The following is a 20,751-nucleotide window of genomic DNA, read 5'->3' as shown; positions in this document are numbered from 1 at the left end:
CTGTCATATGTCAGAGGAAATTGAACTGCATCGGACCTGGCAATAACCGGTCTTATATAAAAAACACATGGTTTTACATGCTATATACATGTTTACATGTGTTTCTCTTCTTTTAAGAGAAAAAAGTCTTGCTGGCTGCTTGCTTAGGATGTGTAAATAGTAAGGTATGCAAGTGTATCATAGCATTTTCTACTTTACAAAGTCCTCAATGTAGGCAAACAAGAGAAGAGAAATGTACTGAGCTCACTATATTTGTGGAGTGTGCAGTATGTTGTTGTTTTAGACACCCTGACTGTTGATGGAGCAGAGCAGTACCACTCTCTCCACTTAAGTCACATGTATGCCCTCCTGTAATGGTATTTGTTTTCCTGTTGTCTGCTTCACTGTCGGAGCTGCTGCCCTGTGGAGCTGACAGGCTCTCAATATAAATAGGTTAATATCTCCAATTTGGAGGTCAACCAGCCAAGAGAACAGACACTCTCATTCTTCATCTCCGCGACCGCAGTCATCTGATGACAGCCATTCAAGACCAGACAAATCATACCTCCCCTGCAAAATCATCTTGAGATGATGATAGTTTATCAGACAGGGGCCTGCAGAGAGATAAGAGGCACCAGACTGCCAAACTGCTCCAAATCTACAAAACTTCTCTCCAATCTTGCCCTGTTTGTCATTGTAGAGCGCTAACAAAAGCTGATAAAATAACTTTCTGAGGTCCACTGTATAGGACCATAACTGATTTTTTTTTTCTCACACAGCAAACGTGAGCAATATTGTTGTTGCAAGTTGTAATTTAAATAATAAAAGTCTTACCACATCGTGATTAATAATCCTGTGGTTATGAACTTAGCTTGAAACATAAATATTCAACACAGTCATACTTCTTTTTCACAGATGCAGCAAACCAACCTCTCAGGAGCTCTCTGCCATTTTTGTCAAAATTAAACTACCAGATGGTTTTCCCTGTTTGTGAAGGTTGACTTTGCTTAATTTTTATGTCATGCTTGCTGATAACTCTTCACAACACAACATAAAAGACAGCCCGAAACTTGATGAATAAGAAAAATAATTGCATTTGCATGCGCCATGCATAACCACTTTGCATTACCAAACATATGACCTATCAGATGGAGCCATGGATCCATGAGCCATGCATTTACAGATGAAGCCCCAGCTAGCTGTCAGCTAGCCAAAGATTAATTGGTGTCAATTTGGTGGCGATTATGAGGTTAGCTAGCGAGGTATTCATATGCAGTTTGCTCAATAAAAGCATGTTTGAAATAATTAGAATAATTTCTTTATGCAATGGGCATAGGCTGTTCAATATTTAGGGTCTATGTTAGCAGTGTATCTAATATCTATTAAAGCAGAAAGACGCACAAACTGTATATAGACACTTCCATATTTGTTTATTTATTGCAAGTCATATTGTCATCACAATAGTTGCCTCATATCCTGCAGATCTGTGTCAAAATCTCCAAATCAACCTGGTCTATACCTTTTTCAGACGATATGTTTGTTCTGATCAGATCAGATTGGAGCCGTATTTGGTACAGAAGGCCTTTGGTTCCCAGTATCATTCTTTACACATGTAAAGTGTTAATGGCATGACCTTGAAATGATTGATGACAAATCAGTGCTTTACTGTGTCTTCTTCCTGTCTAGCCTGATGACTGTGCCCTTCAGCTGTCCCACAATGGAAGCTACCTGGACCTGGAGTCAACCCTGGCAGAACAGAAAGATGAACTGGAGGGATTTCAGGAGGAAGGAGGGTGAGATAACAATCACCTTTGTGCCCGTCTTTTCTCTTAGCTTTTCCTTCACTATCACCAGACTTCAAAAGCAAACACTGGCACCCACAGAACATGCTGAAATGAAAAACATTCTGTGTTACTGCACTTAAAAATGGAAATACATTTAGGTACCTCCATAAAACATTGTTCATATATTCTTTGCACTTCAAAAGGTGCAGCTGGGATTTGTGCCAGAGCAGATTGAAAACACAAGAGTGACTGGCTCTGCCTAGCAGGTTGATAATGTATGTTACTTGCCAGGCTTTGATTGTCCAGGAATAGATTGTTGTGGTCAAATTAGCTGTTATGAACCAGAAATAAAAATGTCTTATTCAAGAGTAACTGACATTTTGATTACAACAATCTGTCTTTTAAAATCCCTCAACATATTTCAGTCGGACATAATCAGTACAATGTGATTAGTGTGTTTCAAGAGAGAGACACATAAAAATTCAGCCAAGATAAGAGGGAAAAGATGCAGTTTTTAAATCCTTGGTCATGGTGAAACTTATTAATATCCTGCTTGCCTAATTTGATTCTATTATAGTGATTTGAATCATAATGATACCCATTTCGTTCCAGGATGAATTAGTGAAATAATCCCCTTTCCGGACCTCAGCTGATGGAGCTCTCCTGCTCAAAAGCTGCTCTCAGGAGGGGGTTGGGTCTGTCGAAGAGCTGAGGGGACAGGGCTTTACCCCACTGGAGGGACTCTCAGTTTCAGATGTCTTTCAGCACTTTGGGATTCTAGAGGAAAAATAAGTTTAAATTGAATATCAGTACTAATTCCTCCGTGAATAAGTGGCTAAATATCTCAACAATCTCATTGGTTCAGGATATGTAATTTTGTTCGCAGATAATTTTTGGTATAGTATGAAAGTTATATGTTTTATCAGTTCTGTGGTGGTATTACTGCCCTTCTGGGTGACAGACTAAATGCCTCAGAGTTTCCATGGCATACATCCATTCATGTCCCTTAAAATACCTGGCCGAGTGGCGGCAGTGATGTCATCTAAACCACTTATGAGGTGTAGTAATGTGTAATCACCCTCATCTCTATTGAATGTTACCTCAGTGCTCTCATTAGAGGTGGCAAAACTACAATTGTACACCCACCATCGTACAACCCTCAGCTTCTAATTTAGTAGCTGAACTGTTAGTGAGGTTTCGTCTTGACACAACTCTGAGACCTGGATGAAGAAGGGGTTTAAAATTGTGTTAGTTTCATTTCTGTTTCAAACAAGTTCTTTGGCCAGTTACTTTATTGACTCCATATGGTTTTTCATGTACTGTGGAGTATGTTGATATATCATCAAATGCCGCCCACTTTAGATGATCACAAACCAAAGGTTGGCATGAGAGTTCCTGGTCGGCTGGACCACAAACATGTATGGATTTATTTGTCTAACTTGGAATTCATAAGCTGCTCTCTAGCTCTGTGTTTCTATTGGACGTCGAGCGGGCTGTCCTTTCCCAGTTTCATCTGAAATCGTTAGGAGCTTATGGGAGGCTATTGAGAGCTGTGAGGTTAAAGTGGTCCACTTCTTCTCTCGTCGAAGGCCGAGTCTGCCAGGGCCCGCGTAATGCCAGCTGGCAGGGGCTGGTATGGATGTGTGTCATTAAACCCACACAGTGTTGTCTGAGGAGGCTGGGGGTTGAAGGTGGTTAGCCAATTATTTCGTAAAAATAGGGCAGTTCTGCTTGCTGGCTCTTTATGGTGCTGATGTGCCCATGATTACATCCCCCACTGCTCAGTGTTGTTGATTTGATGATTATTGAGCTTATAAAAGGTCTGATGAGGCATTTCACCTTTACCTGTTCCATTTTATTTTTTTTCACCTTTCTTTTTAATGCATAAGATCTGTTGACAGCAATCTCCAACTCAAAGAATTTGGGTATTTCCCAAGTTTTTTTTTACTTTTACAAGTCGATGTCAAAGTAACACCACTAACTCCAGCTAACAAGCAAAATTGTGCTTTCATTATTTTTGCTTGAAGCCCAGCCACCTATCTTTGGAATGAGAGACTATATTCATACACTGCCTGAGTTCCTGAACTCCCCTGATCATCGGCCATTGGATCCATCTGTAATTGATATTAATGACAGGTTACATTCCTGAGGCGCCTGTGTCATACCTAGTGTCTTTACAAACAGATTAAAGTATGATCCTCTGACAGAGCGCTCCAGAGCCAGGAGATATCCATGTCATGGGAGCTTAAGGGCCATAATCACTTCCACACCATGTTTGAAGCTCAGCTATAGGAGATTGTGACTCATAAATCCCCTGTCCCATCTCTAATACAGTCTCACTTCAAGTTATAAAGTGACCATATAGCCCAGACATGTGCTGAGACATATCTGCACAGTTTTAGGTAGTCATTTAGGTTTGTAGCTGTGATAGATTGATTGACCCCATACACACAATTTCCTGCATTTGTAGCCCTGAGCTGAGGTGAGGATGGGGGACATAGTTCAGATCAGATGGCCTGACATGTGCTTACAGGCATTTATAGCCTTGGATATTTTTGTGGATTACGTGGATTGAAGAGAGTGAGCTTGTTGTAGCATTTTAGTAGAAAAAAATGTATTGAATTCATGTGTGGACTTATGTGTGGGGCTTGAATTTCTTTTTTTGCACAAATATTTAGGGTTGCCCCCGACTAAAGATTTTCCTGGTCGACTAGTAGTAGTTAGTTATTAGTTTAGACTAGTTGATTCTGAATGTGTCGAACAACCAGCAAAGGAGACTGGAGATTTTTCTTATGTATTTCAACACAGTATTGCATCACACAAGTCTAGTGTTCAAAATACGGGAATAACAACTTCTATCTTCACAAAAGCAAATACTCGCAGACTTTTGGAATTTGTATACTGCAAATTAACTTGCTATTAACTCGCTCCTCTGCCACTTCAGGCCTTTCCGCCTTAACCTGTCTCCTTCGTCCCCGTTGTCAAAGTCCTCGTTGGAGCTGCTGCTACATTAAATCACCTTGGTAACAATTAATTTCCGTTGGCTGCTTGCCTGGCTACGGTTCTAGTGCTCATTCCTCAAAACATCCTCTTCCTGGCAGTGCAAAGTGTAAACACCAAAACTCCCCCCAGTCAGCTGCACGGCAAACTGAGCTGACTAGCAGCTAAAGCTAGCAGTAGTTTGCGTCCAAACTAGTCCATGTTATAAGAGGTCCCCTTGATACTTTCGTCCAGGCCCTAACGACAAGGTGCAGCACCCTAATAGACTGTGAGGGTTTTTTTTTCTGCGACTAATGAAAACGGTTTAGTCAACTTAGTGAGCAGTCCTACAAATAGGTGACATTGATTGGCAGATGATTAGTTAAGTTGAAAGTCTTCAAGGACATGTTCCCTGGCTTGTCTTCAGAAGATAACATGAAGTGCTGTTATTGACTGCATAACTGATTCAGCATGTGAACTGTGTAGCTGAGATACAGCACAGAAACTTCTTAGCATTTTACCGCCCTGCTGCATATAAAGCACATCTGAAAGCCAACAATTTTGTGCTGAATGTGCCTTTCTTGGCTTTATTGAGTGATCTTGATGTGTTGGACATCCAGTTAGAAATCAGGCAACAAAATCCAACTGTTCTTGTTCTCCAGGCCTCAGCTTTTCAGAGTTTCTCATCATATCCTTTCATCTCTCTAAGGACAGCTCTGCTTTCATTATTTTCATTTTTTTCTCACCCACTTGGACATTGTTTCGCAGACGCTCACAAGCACACAGAAGATTTTCATTTGAGGAGAAAAAGCATATTTGAAAAGAACCAGAGGAATTGTCAAACACAGTGCGGCTTAAACTTCAAGGAGGGAAATACAACACCGGTTGTCCCTTCTGTGTTTGCAGAGAAGTTTATTGGTATTATTAACAGAATAGAACAGCTTGGTGATTGTTCAGTGTGTGCATGTGGTTATGTGTGTGTATGAGACCTGGTCGATGCTTAGTGAAGCAGCCCCTCTGACAGAAATGAGCCTTGTAGATGGTCTCTTAGCTCGTTTCTTCAGCCTCCTTACCCCCCCGGTTCACTCAGGCACTGCTGGTCCCTCAGGGGATGCAGGGGGTGTTCACCAAGAAGTGCTGAGTCAGTAGAGCTCTGTGGGGCCTTCTTGTCTGGTATTAATTGGTCTTCGAGGAGAAGCGCTGGCTTTACTGTATCCCAAGTATGTGTGTTCACTTTCTGCGGGTACACATTTTGTGCTGTTTCATAAACAGTGCCAGTAATGCTCCCCTAGATAAAGCCAGAGAGCGTGGAGCTGGCAGGCATCCACTGGTCCAGTTGCTGCTGCTCTGGGTATTAGGATTAAGACCGCGCTTTATGAGGGTGCTCTACAACAGAGGAGTGATGAGAGAATGGGGCTGCAACTAAAGATTAATCTGCCTATTATTTTCATGATTAATCATTTAGTCTATAAAATGTCAAAAAGTTGTGAAAAAATGCTTATCCCAATTTCCCAGAGCCCAAATTGACATCTTTAAATTACATCTTTTGTCCAACCAACAGTCAAAAACCCCAAAGCTCTTCCTGTACTGCCAAAAATTGACAAAGAAAAGCAGAAAATCCTACATTTGAGGAGCTGGAACCAGCAAATGTTTTCATTTTTGCTTAAAAATTGATCAATTGACTAATTGTTGCCACTTTATAGGAGAATGAAGGAAAAGTGAGAAGAAAATAGTGTGGGGTATCAACTTGGAAGATTAAGTTGTCACATTTCCGCAGCTGCATTCTGTTTTATAACATTTGATATTCAAAGTGATGATGATGAATATCAGATTTATGCTATTAAGTGAAAGATTTACAGCGCGCTGCTTCTTTTCTTGTACAGAAAGAATAAAATAGACATATGTTTCCAGTTAATCTTTCTTTAAAGTCATCTTATTTTGACCAATGCCTTGGGTAATGGTCAGGAAGTAAAATGTTAGTAAAAATTTGTTTTGGGTGATAGTCAAGTTTTTTCATTTCATGAGATTATTAGAAATAGTCATGGTTATTCAAATGGAAGCAACAAAGGTTTTTCGGAAGCATGATGTTGCACATGATGAATCAGATTTAATAGGAGCTTGGCTTCAGTTGATTATACAGTACCACCACTGGAAGAAACCAGAACATCCTGGCACAGTAAAACATTTGACCAAAGAGGACCAGGGAATTCAGAAGGTATTATATCCCAACTTGTAGCCAATTTGTTTTTTGGCTCACAGTCTTTATAGTTATGATTATTTCTGTAACTTTGGGCTCCACCCTTTACAGGCCTGCAGCACTGTCTGTGGGAGTGTCCACTATTTTCATGTTTAATTGGTAAGGGGGGGGGGTCTGAAAACCTCACTTATATTCCATGCACGTTTGTTTAATTTGATAATGAGCACGTTGGCCTGTGTAGCCTCAGGTCTTGGTTAAGCACAGGGATACTGTTGCAGCCAGGCAGAGAGAAAGCAGACATTCGTGACAAAACGGCTCTGGTTACCCGTTTTCCTCAACAGCATCGCAGGGGATTAAGTTCCTGTTTGCCGTCTCATCTCACCAGTTAAGGTCCATGTTGACAGATGTTGCTCCTGTGTCGCCTCTGCTTGTTGCTGGATATTATATTTGATAACAGTGAGCATATGTAGACGTCTGTTGCCATGTAATCTGGCTGTGTGCATGTCAGTGTCTGTCTGGATGTGTGGAACAGTATGATCTGTGCTGATGGACTTTTTCTCTCTCTGTCAGACCCACTGCTGCCTGATTGTCACAAACAGCAACAGTCTGCTGTTGGCGCTGTGCCAATCCGAACAATCACACAGCCTTTGTGCAGGCGGCATAAAAGCCCATTTGTCAGAGAGCCGACTGAGGAGGGGGGTTGTTGAGCAACTCTACCTGCTGTGCTCTTGTCTACAGTTGTGTCTAATGGGTTTGTTTGTATGCTTCTTCAGCCAGTCGGTAGGTTATCTGTGATCCAAAAAGGGTGGCCCCCACCACCACCAAAATTCAACACAGGAGATGTGCTGTCTCTGTTAAATTGATTGAGATGCCATTACAACTACATCTGAGGCATTTTTTTTCTAATGTTGTTATAGGTTTATTTACATTAAGGATGCAAATACGGGAAGATGTCTCCTACTTCACTGTAAAGTCCATTCTAAGTATATGTGCACTGGAGGCCTCACATTTCCACATCCTACCTGTGCATGCTAAATATAGGACAAGGATTGGCTTTCAGACTATTTATGATGTCACAAATCATGCCTGTAGGCCCGCCTCTAAAAATCTGATTTTTAATGAGCACAGAGAAAATTTACACTTTTAGCAATTAATGTGAAAACAGCCTTCTAGTGTCAAACTCTGCACATACTGTACATCATTCCACACAGTGAACCTCAAACATTCAACAAAGAAAAACATATTTTTGACTGGAGGGGGACTTGATGAAAAATTCTGTTGATAATATATTTTTAAAACACATCAAGTAGCTGCATGCTGAACCAGAGTTGTTTCTTTATTGGCATGAACAAGAGAAATCAATCAATCAATAAATCAATCAATCAGTCAATCTTTATTTGTATAGCGCCAACAAAAGTCATCACATGACACTTTCCAATTTGAGCAGGTCAACACCATACCCTTTAAATAAATGAAAGGTAATTTACTTTGAGTCAATCCCGCACACACTGCCTCACCGGCATAAATACCCACTAATGCAGCAAGTTTGTATTATAATCCACAGCTGAAGTTCAGTGTCGGAGTAACATCGGTTAAACCTACAGTCAACTGTTTACAGTTTGCAGGAAATTAGTTGATCCTTTAAGGATTTAAAGTTGGGAAATACTGAATAGATAGATAGACTAACACTTTGTTGGTTTTCATGGGATGTGTTGAAGGAAGAAGGAAAACAGTGAATAACGCCAGCCTTATAGCTTTAAAAGGCACATTTTTTATCCAACGCTGTACATAAGTTAGGGAGTGGGCCTCTAAGTAGTTAAATTATCCTTTGTGTGACAACAAACTACACCGCTCTCACATTCACTATCACAATTGAATAGAAATGGGCCGCATTGTTGTCGTCTTTGTTTTGGATTGTCATTCAGACATTGTAATCAGTTGACAGGATAGTGATAGGGTCTTGGCATATCTCCATTAACACAGGGGGCGGAGTTGACCTCTGAGCTACTCCTATCCTTCATTTTTACCTTTGGAGACCACTCCCCTCTCCTGTTCTGCGACCTGTTCCCTGTTGTGTTTCACACTGCAAATAATGAAAGATTTGGATAAGTCTGAACGGTATCATTTTTTGAGAAAGTATTTAGCTTGAAGATTTTGCACAGTGGCGCTTCAGCTATATTTTCTTGTCAGCACTTGCCTGCCCATGGCATATTGATGGCTGCCGTAGATTCAGACAGACGTTCTGTTTCTTTATCTTGATACAGTTGTGTGTGTACTACCCCATATACACACACAGACAAAAGCACAAACACACACACACACACACACACACACACAAATTTAAATAATCATGCATGGCTTACTGTCCTACTAACATTTCTTTTTCTCTCTATTTGTCTTTTCGCTTCACAGGAGAGGCAAGAAACACAGCATCATTCTTCGGACGCAGCTGTCCGTCAGAGTCCATGCCTGCATCGGTGAGTAATAAACTGTGCTGTAATCTAAATATCTACATTTGTCACCTCTCAATTTGTGTTGGTCAGTTTGTCTTCCTCAGTCTATATCACCAGTGAGGTATGAACTTTAATTACCTCCATTAGCGGTGGATTATTTTACTGAGGTCCTTGTTGAACTTGCACAGTGGCAGTTTTGGGAAACAGCCTAGAATCTTAATTTGTGCGAGAACTAATAGCATTTCAACGACACTGTGAAAAACAGAACACTGGCACGGAGCGAAGACTGAGAACATTTTATGTTTTTGGAGTTACTGTGTTCTGTCACTTTGTTTTATTGGGCCTCCTGGTGTCTTTGAGTAATGTGAGGGAAACTAGCACAAAGAGCTGAGTGAAAACATATGCAAACATGCATGCACGTGGCATGCGTGCAAACACACACTCAGTGTACAGTGTGCTTATCAGAGGTTGGCTTTTGATTAAACTGAGGATGCTAACTACAATGTAGAGTTTGGCTGAAATTCCCGTATGAGGCTTACTTTTCCTGCATCTCTCTGACTGTTTTAATAGGTGTTAATTGTTTTGCTACCTCATTTAATTCATGTATAATGCAAGAAATGAATACACAAGCCCGCAGTTAAGTAATTTGCCAGTGACTTTGTGAGCAAAGATCACTGCGGTTGTCAGTAGCAGAATGTGGAGGAGCACACATACTCACACAAAGACACACGGTGCCTCTTTTACAGGCTTCAAGTGTAAAAATAACCCAATGCCTGGAAAAGCTATTAGGCTGTAAATTGTCAGAATTTGGTCGTTCTGTTCTCTAATGCAGTAGAAGTAAACCAAAGACCCAAAAATCTTTCATTTTAGTGAAGTCACTATGCTCTGAGAACTATCTCTGATAGTCGTTTCTGGTTATTTATTCTACCTGCTGATGCATGATGTGTTATGCTAAGGTAAGCTGTCATGACAGCTCACTAAACCATTGGGCGAAGACGGCATTTGCTTGTTACTAATGAGGTCTAGTTCGCACATGTTGATTACAAAGAGGATTTCTCTTTGATGCACTTGACTGTAACTCTACAGTAATCCTATTGTATCTTATATAAACTGGCTTTTCAAACATTGCTAAATTATTGTTGTTGATAATATTATTAGGAGATGCTGCCAGGCATCCTCTGTCTTTCAGCCTGATGTCAGCGGTCACATGCTGAACATGGCTTTAGTTGTGAACATTTGGCTGAACCATGTCCACACACTACGCTGAACTGGCTTTACCTTATTCTCTCGTCCTCCTGCTGGTGCTTGGCTTAGCTTAGTGGAGCCTGGGGAGTGGCAGACAGACTTGCCGCTCCTCTCTAAGTGGATGATGACCCTCTTTCTCTCTAAGTTGACAGCCACCTGTTGCCCTTCTCTGGTCTCCCTTAGTGGCTGCCCGTGTGGCGAGCTGATTTATTTCCTCCAGGCGAGGTGGTCACTGTTACTGTAACTTGTCCAGACATTTGAGCCTAATTTTATCTGACTAGAGGGCTTACCTCGTAGCCCCACAAGTGCCGAATTACTGGGTGATTTTCCTGCTCCACACAGGAGATAATTCTTTAGTCTTCCAGAGACAAATGGCATGGTATTCTTTAGACTGTGCACTTGCTCTGTATTAAGGGATTGAGCATTTCCCTGCTGTCATTTCATAGAAGGTCCCCAAAGAGGAGCCCCCTTATTGTATTGTCTTTCTGTAAAGAGGGATGTTATGCAATGAAAATAGAAAAGCTGTACTCCGTTACAATAAATTGCCTTTGGAGAATAGCCAGCACAAAATGTACAGAGGCATCAGAGTGGCTTTAACACAGTGATTTTCTGAATCTCTGGAAATCCTTTAGAAATGCTCCTTTTGTGCAAGTCCGGCAAGCCTGAACTAATATCACCACTCTTGTGTTGCCTTATATCAAAGGGTACTTGCATCAAACATTACCATTGCTGTTTAGATATGTGTAGTGTTAAATCAATTATTTTGAATGTATCCTCACTTAAGATTGGGTGCTAAATTAGCCCACATAGTTGAGACATTTTGTTTATCCCCGAGGCCCCCTCCATCAGCATGAGTGATGAGCTGGTTACAGTCATGTATGTACTCTGTGCCGTTAAGCACTATTTAGTGGAAAACCCATTGCATGTATTTTAAGTAAGTAGTAAATAACTGTCTTTATGTTTTCTGTTTTCTTGGTTTCTCCAAATTTACACATCACAGGGCTAGCTTTCAGTTTGTGTGTATGTGTGTTTATGTGTCATGAACCACAGCGAGACTTAATCCAGGCTTCTCTAATCACAGTCATTAGCTCACACATACACATATGGTTCTGCATGGACCAGGCGGAAATCCATGCATCCAAGTTAGTGCTCACCCAAAGAGGTAATGGTTTATTAAACAGCTTTTTACCGCTCCAACTCTGGCACAATGATTTGTTGTAGTCATGCAGTGAGGCGGTCCAGGCTCTTTGTTTACTAAAAGTGCCTATCAGGCACCACACAAAGGTTTATCTCTGGGTGTTTTGGGTGTAGCCTCTTTAGCTTGACCTGTTTTTTAACCACTTACCTTTATTTCAAATGAATGAAGCTTTAGCCACTTAGATTAGCATATAAAGTGTTCAGGTGACACTTTTGACGACAGTGGTTTCTATTGTAAGCCCTCCTGGAGCTTAAAGGCCAAATACATGCTGTTAGATGATAAATAGGATTGATAGAGATGTAATAGATATTGCACTGTAATAGCCAATATAAGCTTGTTGGATATTTGTCTGTATGATTCCCAAAGGACTAGGACGGAAAAACAAAAAAAGAAAAATGCTCATCACAATTTCACCAAAGCCCAAAGTGACATCTTCAAATTGCTTCCTTTGTTCAACCAACAGTCTAAAACCCAAAATTCTTCATTGACTATAATTGATTACAAAGAAGAATTGACTTAAACAATTAATCGATTATCCAAAGAGTTGGCAACTAATTTTCTTTTATCCAACTAATCATTGCAGCTGTGATACAGTATTACTCCTAATTCTGTCTTTGATAGAAAAGAAAAGGAGTTTTTGTCATTAGATAACCAGTAGTGGTGATGGTTTGATCTTTGTCCGTATTTGTTTGACCAGCACAGCAGCATGGGATTTAGAAAATAAACTCAGCTTGTCCCTCTCTGCGTGTTAGCATTTGGCCACAAACTGTTTGAATTGTTGAGCTGTTATTGTTGTCGGTGGACTAGATGTGGTAGTGAGGGCCTGATTAAAGTAGTGAAGTGCTTATTTTAGTGTTGTCTACAAAGGCCTCTTCTTATGTGTCATTTAGTTTCTGAAACTCATTGTCATGACGTGATGGTATGGAGAATTTGAAGACAGGGATAGAGACAGAGAGAGACTTGAGTGTGGGCAGCAGAATTTTTAAATGGGGACACAAAGTTAAGAATTAACAAATGTCACATATGTTTTGTGATCATCATCAGCTCTTGCAAAGTAAAGGCCTCAAACAAGCTTTTCTTGAGTTCATACAGATGTAGAGTCAGAAGCTGCTCCTCTGGCAATTAATTACATTTATGCGATGCTGGGCTAAGATTTGATGTGGTAAATCTATCCAACTGCAATCCAGAAAATTCTCCTTGATCCCCAGAAAATCATCTTGAACTCCGTCACAGTCATGCTCTTGCAAATGATTTTATATGGAGCCAGCTGTACATCAATCATGCACCACAGATGTGTGGGTGGTACAAACATTTTGTTTATAGCAACTAGTTATTATTCTCAAATGTAAAAATCATACATTTGAAGGCTGCAGTGTGTTGGTATTCCCCTTTAAGAGCAGGTTCATCTGTCAACACATTGATCTCAGCTGAGGAGTGACAGCTGTAATCAGAGGTGACACATTCTTAGTGGATTATCTGCCTTGTGTTTTACAACCTCTTATAATCCAGGCTCAGTGCATGATTCATCGTGACCGCTGTTGACTTGCGTTTCTTTTTTCACGCTGTAATTTTGTCAAATTGGTAGTTTTGATCATCAGGTTGACAACTGGAAACTCTGTGGTTTTTGAGATGGAAGAAGATGAGCAGTAAATTCACTACGATTATGCCTCTGCGAACCATGTTGGAAGATGAGTTCCTGGCAGCTGACAATACAGTTGCATGGAAAATATACACTGTTATGTGTGGGCCTCTCTGTGTTTGTTTTCCTAATTAATGTATTATCATGTGTGGATGTGTGTGTGTGTGTGTGTGTGTGTGTGTGTGTGTGTCTACTCCATGTGTGTGTGGGATGTCAACACATTGACTTAAGACGATAAGATCACCTGCGGGTTATGGAGGTGCTCCCAACCACAGTGCCTGTCTTTTCCACACGCTCTGCCAAATCTGCACTAAGCCATCTGCAGTTTTGTGAACACACATAAAAAACAATTCCAGTAGTTAACCTGCCTATTAAAAAGAAGAGCAACTACAAATGTCCTTTATCATTCTTGACAGAGCCAAGATTTAATTATAACCAATGTTATGTCTTATATCCAGTTCTCTGCATCAGGTCAAATTCATTCTGGGAAAATCTGAACATCTATTAATACATTTATCTGACATCTTATCTAGTTGCTCTGTCAAAATGATCCTTTTGAATGGGATTGCATGTAGTAATTTCTCACTGGATAAAAAATCCACTCACACCCACTAACATCTGGCTTTTGTCTTGGGAAAAGGGTACAATCAGTATTCAATCACAGCTCAAAGGACTCTACAGTAGTTCCAGGTTGGCGCATAAGTAGTTTTAATAATAATAATAATTATTAACACATTGGACTTATATAGTGCTTTTCTGAATACTCAAAGATGCTTAACAAAGAAAAACAACGACAAAAAACAACAACAACAAAACATTGAAAACAATCGTGTTTTCCATCTCTCTACATTCAAGCAGTGCTTGAGCATTGTTCAGTCAGTGGTGAGTTTGAAAGAAAGACTGAAGTAAAAGATATAAAAACTAACCACCGTAACTTTGTCACAAGCCTCCATGCTGCTTTCCACTCATCTCTGTTTTCCTGACAGCGTGCGTGACATCGAACGTGACACACCAGAAAATCTTGTGATGGGATCACACCAGCCTCGACACCCCTCGACATGTTCACACTCTGACCCATAATACGTCAGTTGTCATCACTATATTATTACATGAGTACTCAGTGCTCATGGGTAGAACCACCCCTCCTCAAACTCTGCCCTCATTTTGACCACTACAGTCCTGTAAAGCTTCGTGACTGCATCTTGCACAATTGTGATGACATCATGCTGATAAAATCTGTCCATAGACAGACAGACATATAAACACCTGGAAAAGTACTCAAAACTGCTTCTACGGTAGTTCTTGCTACCATAGGTGTCTCCAGGACCACATTTTACCTTGATAACACACACACACACACACACACAGAGACTGGCTGTCACGGCTAATAAAAACCGAAAACAGCAAACTCTTCTACTGGCAATGGGAGAGGAGTTAGTTGCCAATAGCGGGTTTACAGCCTCTTAAAAAACCTGTATGTACACACTAATTTGATGTAAAATGGTAATATTAAGGATCCTCAGTACAGCACAGCACTTCAGAGTCACTTTAAGCAATCAAGCCAATGTGACCGACGAGTGCCAAGCAAGCGAGGAATAATTAAAAACGTGCGTATCACGTGGCACCCATGAGAGACAGAGGAGGATCAAATGGCTTGGTCTCTCATCCCTTTGACTTCCTGCAAACAGACCCCAAAATGGGATCACGGACTTAAAGTCACCCCAGGAGGCCAACCAAAACAACACTATGCCAAAAGGAGAAATCTGAGGCTGCAAACATCTCAGGAAGAGAGGCGAGTGGAGTGGGTCTTTCTTTTCAAATCGCAGCTGATAACAAAATTCGATTGATGGAAGGTTTGATGGTATCATTCACCTCACGCTTTCTCTCACTCAGTTTGTATGTACTCTCTGTTTGGCCATGATCCCAAACGCCCCAAACAGAGAGATAACAACATAGCTTAGGTTAATGCTTCATTTATGGCCAACAGTGCAGGACAATGTTTCCTCTCATTTTGTCCCTCGCAACTAAAATACAACATTTTCTATTTTTTTTGGGAGGATTAGGGCTAATTGTTGGCTCTTTGGTAGATTCACTTTAAATACTGCACAAAGTTATAGACCACTATAAGCACACTCATATGCTCACGTTCACATGCACGCACTTAGCAAAGGCATGCACACATTGAGAAGCCATCTGGTTCCAGTTGTAAGGCCCCTCAGCGCTGCTTCTCACCCATCCAAAAAATAGGAGAGCTGTCTACGTTTTCATCCAAGAGGGGAGTATTTTTTTCCTCACTGTGTTTACAGGACGGTGGGAGAAGGGTGAGCGTGCAGCCTGACCAGGGGACAAAACTGTAGTCGTGAGGATAGCTACAGTCTTATTATTGACTTTCAATGTAGGACATGATGATATTCTGTCTCTTTTATTCTCCAACCCTCACTTCTGACAACCAGCCAAACTCCTGTCAGAAAATCAGATGTTTGCCTAAAAATTGTTATAACTTACATTTTAAAATTTTTCAAAGTGGCACATCACAACATATGAGTCGGACCACTAAGAATGGGTGCCATGTGAACCAGACCACTCTGGGGTTTACCACTGCTGTGAGACTGGAGCTGTCCTTGTTGAAGTGGACAGGTGTCTAACCTCAGTGGCCACAGACTTTAAACAGCTCACTGCTCGCAGGAAGGAGAATTTGGAAGGAATCTGAGTTTGTTTTTGCTCAAACCAACAGTTATTTGATGTCTGCAGAGAATTGTTTATTGTATATTTACACAAGGGTCTATGATGGTTTAGAACTGAGGTTTGAGGTGCCTCGGCACAGCCAGTGTTTGCCCTCTCTCTTTATCCAGAACAGAGAGAGGATGCGCAGACTGAGTAAATGCATACTTGACATTGTTTAAATGCCATCATGTTTAATTGAATCAGTTCAGGGCTGCAATGAACAATTATTTTCATTTTTAATTCATCTGATAATTGTTTTGTTTATTAATCAATAAATTGTTTGCGCTTTAAAATGTCAGTAGATGGTGAAACATGCCCATTAGGGTTGGATTGGGGTCAGTGGTGGGCCCCAACAAGGATATCATGGTACATCACAATGTTTTACCATCTTATGTACTGTATGCCAGTTCAGTAGACATCCTAACCCTAATACCATCACAGTTTCCAGAGCCCAAGTCCATGTCTTCAAAAGCATGTTTAACCTTCAGTTAGTATCACATAAAACAAAGAAGAGGAGCAAATTCTTATATTTTAGAAATTGGAACTTAGAAATGACGTTAATGGTTAATGATATCAAAATATTCACTTTTGAATTTTGAGCAAACATTGTTTTCCTCTTGTTTTTACCCTAATTATGTTTAGGTTGGCAGACAATCACTCAAACAGTTCAACTGCTACTCTAATAATTGTTTTTTTTTTTTTTTTTTTTTTTTGCCATGTTACCCTACTAAACGTCCCTGTGTACAATATGTCTAAATGTGCCACCTCCTCGGCTATCTCTAAACTTTTAGCACAGTTTCAGACATTGATAAATTTATAATCTTTGTCATATTTGAGATTGAGTTTGTAGTTGTGGTTATAGTATATGGGCAGACAGAGTTTGAGTGCCAGCATTGACTAGAAAAAAACCTGACCTATAACTCAGTATCCCTCTGGCCTTCAGCCAAATCCCAGTGTGCCATGGAATTGATCTCACATCCTCCCTCACATGTCATGCTGGCTCCTTTTCTCTCCCTCAGCTTTGATGTCAATGTCTTTGTAAGGAAACGTCTCTTTCCCTCTCTGCATCTATCAGGAGAATATGAGAAATGCTTCAGAGAACCAAAACACTTCATATTTTCTCTGTTTGTCGTTACAGTAACTGTCACTCACCCAGCGTTCTGTGGAACAGCGATGTTATTTCTTCTCTCACCTTGGATCAAGTAGTGTTGCCACAGCTGGATAGCCTTGAATCATTTACCATTGCTGTTTTACTTTGAAGGAGGATTTATTGGATTTTTGTCACATTCATGTGCAGAGATTGATTTAGTCTTTAAGCTGACATCAGCTGGAAAAATAAAGATTGACATGACCTGTTTAGGCCTGATTTTAGAGGGACGTGACAGTCATTTTTGTTCCATTTTTGCACACTGTCCAAATTGGACACTGGACTCTCGTACTCAAAAATGTCATGAAAGAAAAGACCTGTGTGGAAAGACTGGCACAATTGTGATAAAAAAAATTTAAAAAATGAGTGTGCTACATTTACATTTCTGCACAAGCCATTTGAATCCTTCATCTTCCTCAAATAAAAATCTTAGTTGTGTTTTGTATGTAGCTGCTGTTATGTTTTTTACTAACGGAAAGTGGGTGTGTCTTTAACATATCTAAAACCTGTTAAAATCTGAAAATTTCAAGTCTCGATGGCATTTTGTGAAAGACAGTAGTCTTCCACCTCATTCTGCCTTTGTATCTTCCTCCTTCTGATTTTCCATCCTCTCAAGCCCTTTGCACATACAATGAAGAACCTTGCAGATTTAATTTCTATTTTATCGGGTAGACAGTAGCTGTTTCTATTTATGGAGTTCGACATATTAACAATGTCCTCTTTTTATCTCTCCGTAACTCCACTCTGTGCTATAGCACTGGAACACCTGTGGCTTCCCATGTTTCACATTGTGTTGTGGTTACTGGCTGGAGGCCAACAGACACGTCAGGCATGTTCATCGTGAGCCATTTGGCAAAGGTAGAAAGTATGTGGCGTTTTGTGGTGATGTGTTAATGATTTCAGAGCTGTCCACTCGTATTCAGGTTCACAAGAGTGTAACCTTTTAGAGTGGGAGGCATGATACACAGCTGTGGGATCATAATGGATATTGTGATCCACTGTAAATATTAGCCAGGCCATCTAGGGTATCTGTTTGTCTTTATCAGCTTCAAGTATGTCCAAGGCCAAGAAACAACACTACATTTGTTATTTTTAGAGCTGATGTAAGCTGAAGTCCACGGCAGAAGTGGGATAAGTAATATTTATATTGCAGGGCCGTTAATGAAACATAATATCCTTTTCACTGTTAACCTCACAAGTCATTTTCTATTCGCTTTATACTGAATATTGAGGCGAGGGAGGGATTCAGAAATAACAAGAGCATGTGATGATATTCACAACACAATTTGATACTGTTTAAACCGGAACAAGAAGTTAAGAAATACATATTTTACACATTATTATCTGTTATTTCTTCTTCTTATCATTATTATTATTATTATTATTATTATTATTATTATTATTATTATTATCTAAAGAGTCATAAATGAGCATGCTGTCTATAGTGTGGCAGTTAAACCACGTTCATCAAACTTAAAGAAACTTCAAGCAATCAGAATGACCAAAGTACCCATATTGTTCTCAATTGCCTTTTGATTGAGGCCCCAACTGAAGCTGAAATTACTCAATCCTCTCACCTCCATTCCAGACATTGTCGGGCGATTGTAGAGCCCAGTTGACATAAAAAGCTCAAGCACTGGGAGAATCTCCTCTTGCAGCCCACCCATGGCTTTGAAGGGGACCACTCAGAGTGGCCTTAGCAGGAGAAGATTGGGCAACCTTTGTTGCTTTCTTCAAAGCAGAGGAAAAGAGCCATACAGTAGATGGAGAAAAAAAAAAACAGAAGAGGCCCCTATGCCTTGTGTGAATGTCGGCCAAGAGCCTACTTAATCGGTTGAGGCATGTTGGGCAGTTTGGATGGCTCTATCTGGTTACAAGAGGATTCACTGTGTCCGCACAGTATGTCGCACATGGTACTGAAATGTCTTACAACTGCAGAACACTCATGCAAATCATATGAGCTTGTGAATCAAAGGATCTTTCATCACTTATAGCACTGATGCAACTGAGGAAGTGGGAATGTTCTTAAATTCAACAATAAATTGTCAGATACTGTGGGAAAAAATAATAAATTCAGCACTAATTACATTTGAGCAAACAGCTTACCCAATCTTATTCCCTGGTGAGAGTAAAAGAAACATTGTCTGCTTTTACTTAGTCTGAGTTGTAAAGAGGAGTGAAAATCTCTATTGGTATAAACCATAAGTGATGTTTCCCAAAGTTGAGAGAAAAGCGAGCCATGTTTGCATCATTGTTGTGGTTAAAGCTGTGTAAAGTTAAGTCTCATCTTTCAGTGAATATGTCAGACTCTGTTGTGATCCATTCTGATCTATTCATATGTGTTGCATGGTGGTTTTCTCAGTGGTCACTTAAGGATCATTGAGCACACAAAGCGCTAAAATGTTTTGCTAAGGCCTCTTGTTTATAAGATAAAAGCCTGAATATAAAGCCTTTAATCTCTGTGTTTAGAAATGTGAAAAATGTTTGAATCTCTCCCAGTGTCTGTCTGGACCTCAAAATTCAATGACATCAGTGGCTGTTCTCTCTGCTTGTTCTCTGATGAATGCCTTTTGTATTAGTGAGGTTCAACACAAAGCTAAGAGAGGCTGTATAGGGTTTCATTCAGAATTTTCCTGTTCACACACACACACACAGATACTAAATGCAGGGGGTGGACACAATATCCAAACATCTGTTCAATCAAATGGATTGCATTATCCTCTTTTGCATTATGTTAGCTCACTTTTTTGTTTTTATTTTCAGTGGTGGGTGTTGGGGTGTGAACAGGACTACCTTAAAATCTGATGCAAGCCAATGCACCACCACAACACACTAAAGCCTCAATCAACAACTTCCTGATACTGTCAACAAAAATTACACCAAGGCTTTACAAAAGTAGCATCATATTGCACCAGTGAAATTTCTGTCATTCCCTGTACTTTTAGGAAAACATGAACAGGACATTGCACATGAAAAATATATTTAACTTCAAAGTAAGTAACTGGCAATTGCAAATGCAACATGAGTAAGTCAAATTGAATGTCAATTAGCAGTTGGTAAACTTTTTTGTTTAACATACAGTATTTATTGCTTTGTTTATGTAATTAAACAGCTTGGACAGGACAGGACAGGACAGGACAGGACAAAATGAGTAGGTAAGAATAAGAAAGTAATTTTATAATTTCAAAACATAAGAAGAATGGGCATTATATCCATCACCCAACCCTCTCCAACCCTGATAACAGAAAATGCAACAATAAATAAATATTTAAACAATTAGCAAGGATACAGGAAAATTTGTTTTGTAGTAGAAAAAGTACAAAGACTTGTGCATAATGTCCTTCATCCAAAAGAGCAAAATATTCTTCCTTGCGGCAAATGTCAATACTCTGATACAGATACTGTG

The 20,751-nt window shown here is 40.1% G+C and overlaps 1 protein-coding gene across 1 annotated transcript in view; it reads left to right on the top strand.

Moving 5' to 3' along the window:
- The window catches only part of fhod3b (formin homology 2 domain containing 3b), a 97,157-nt gene that overhangs the window by 5,599 nt on the left and 70,807 nt on the right, over positions 1–20,751 (top strand). Inside the window, exons 2-3 of the mRNA XM_073484724.1 lie at positions 1,666–1,772; positions 9,352–9,416. Coding sequence (XP_073340825.1) covers positions 1,666–1,772; positions 9,352–9,416 — 172 coding nt within the window. The remainder of the gene's footprint in view (positions 1–1,665; positions 1,773–9,351; positions 9,417–20,751) is intronic.

Source organism: Pagrus major, chromosome 17 (assembly GCF_040436345.1).
Source record: "Pagrus major chromosome 17, Pma_NU_1.0".
In the NCBI taxonomy this organism is placed as follows: domain Eukaryota; kingdom Metazoa; phylum Chordata; class Actinopteri; order Spariformes; family Sparidae; genus Pagrus; species Pagrus major.
Note: the sequence above shows the minus strand (reverse complement) of the source record. Positions and strands in the feature narration are given on the sequence as shown.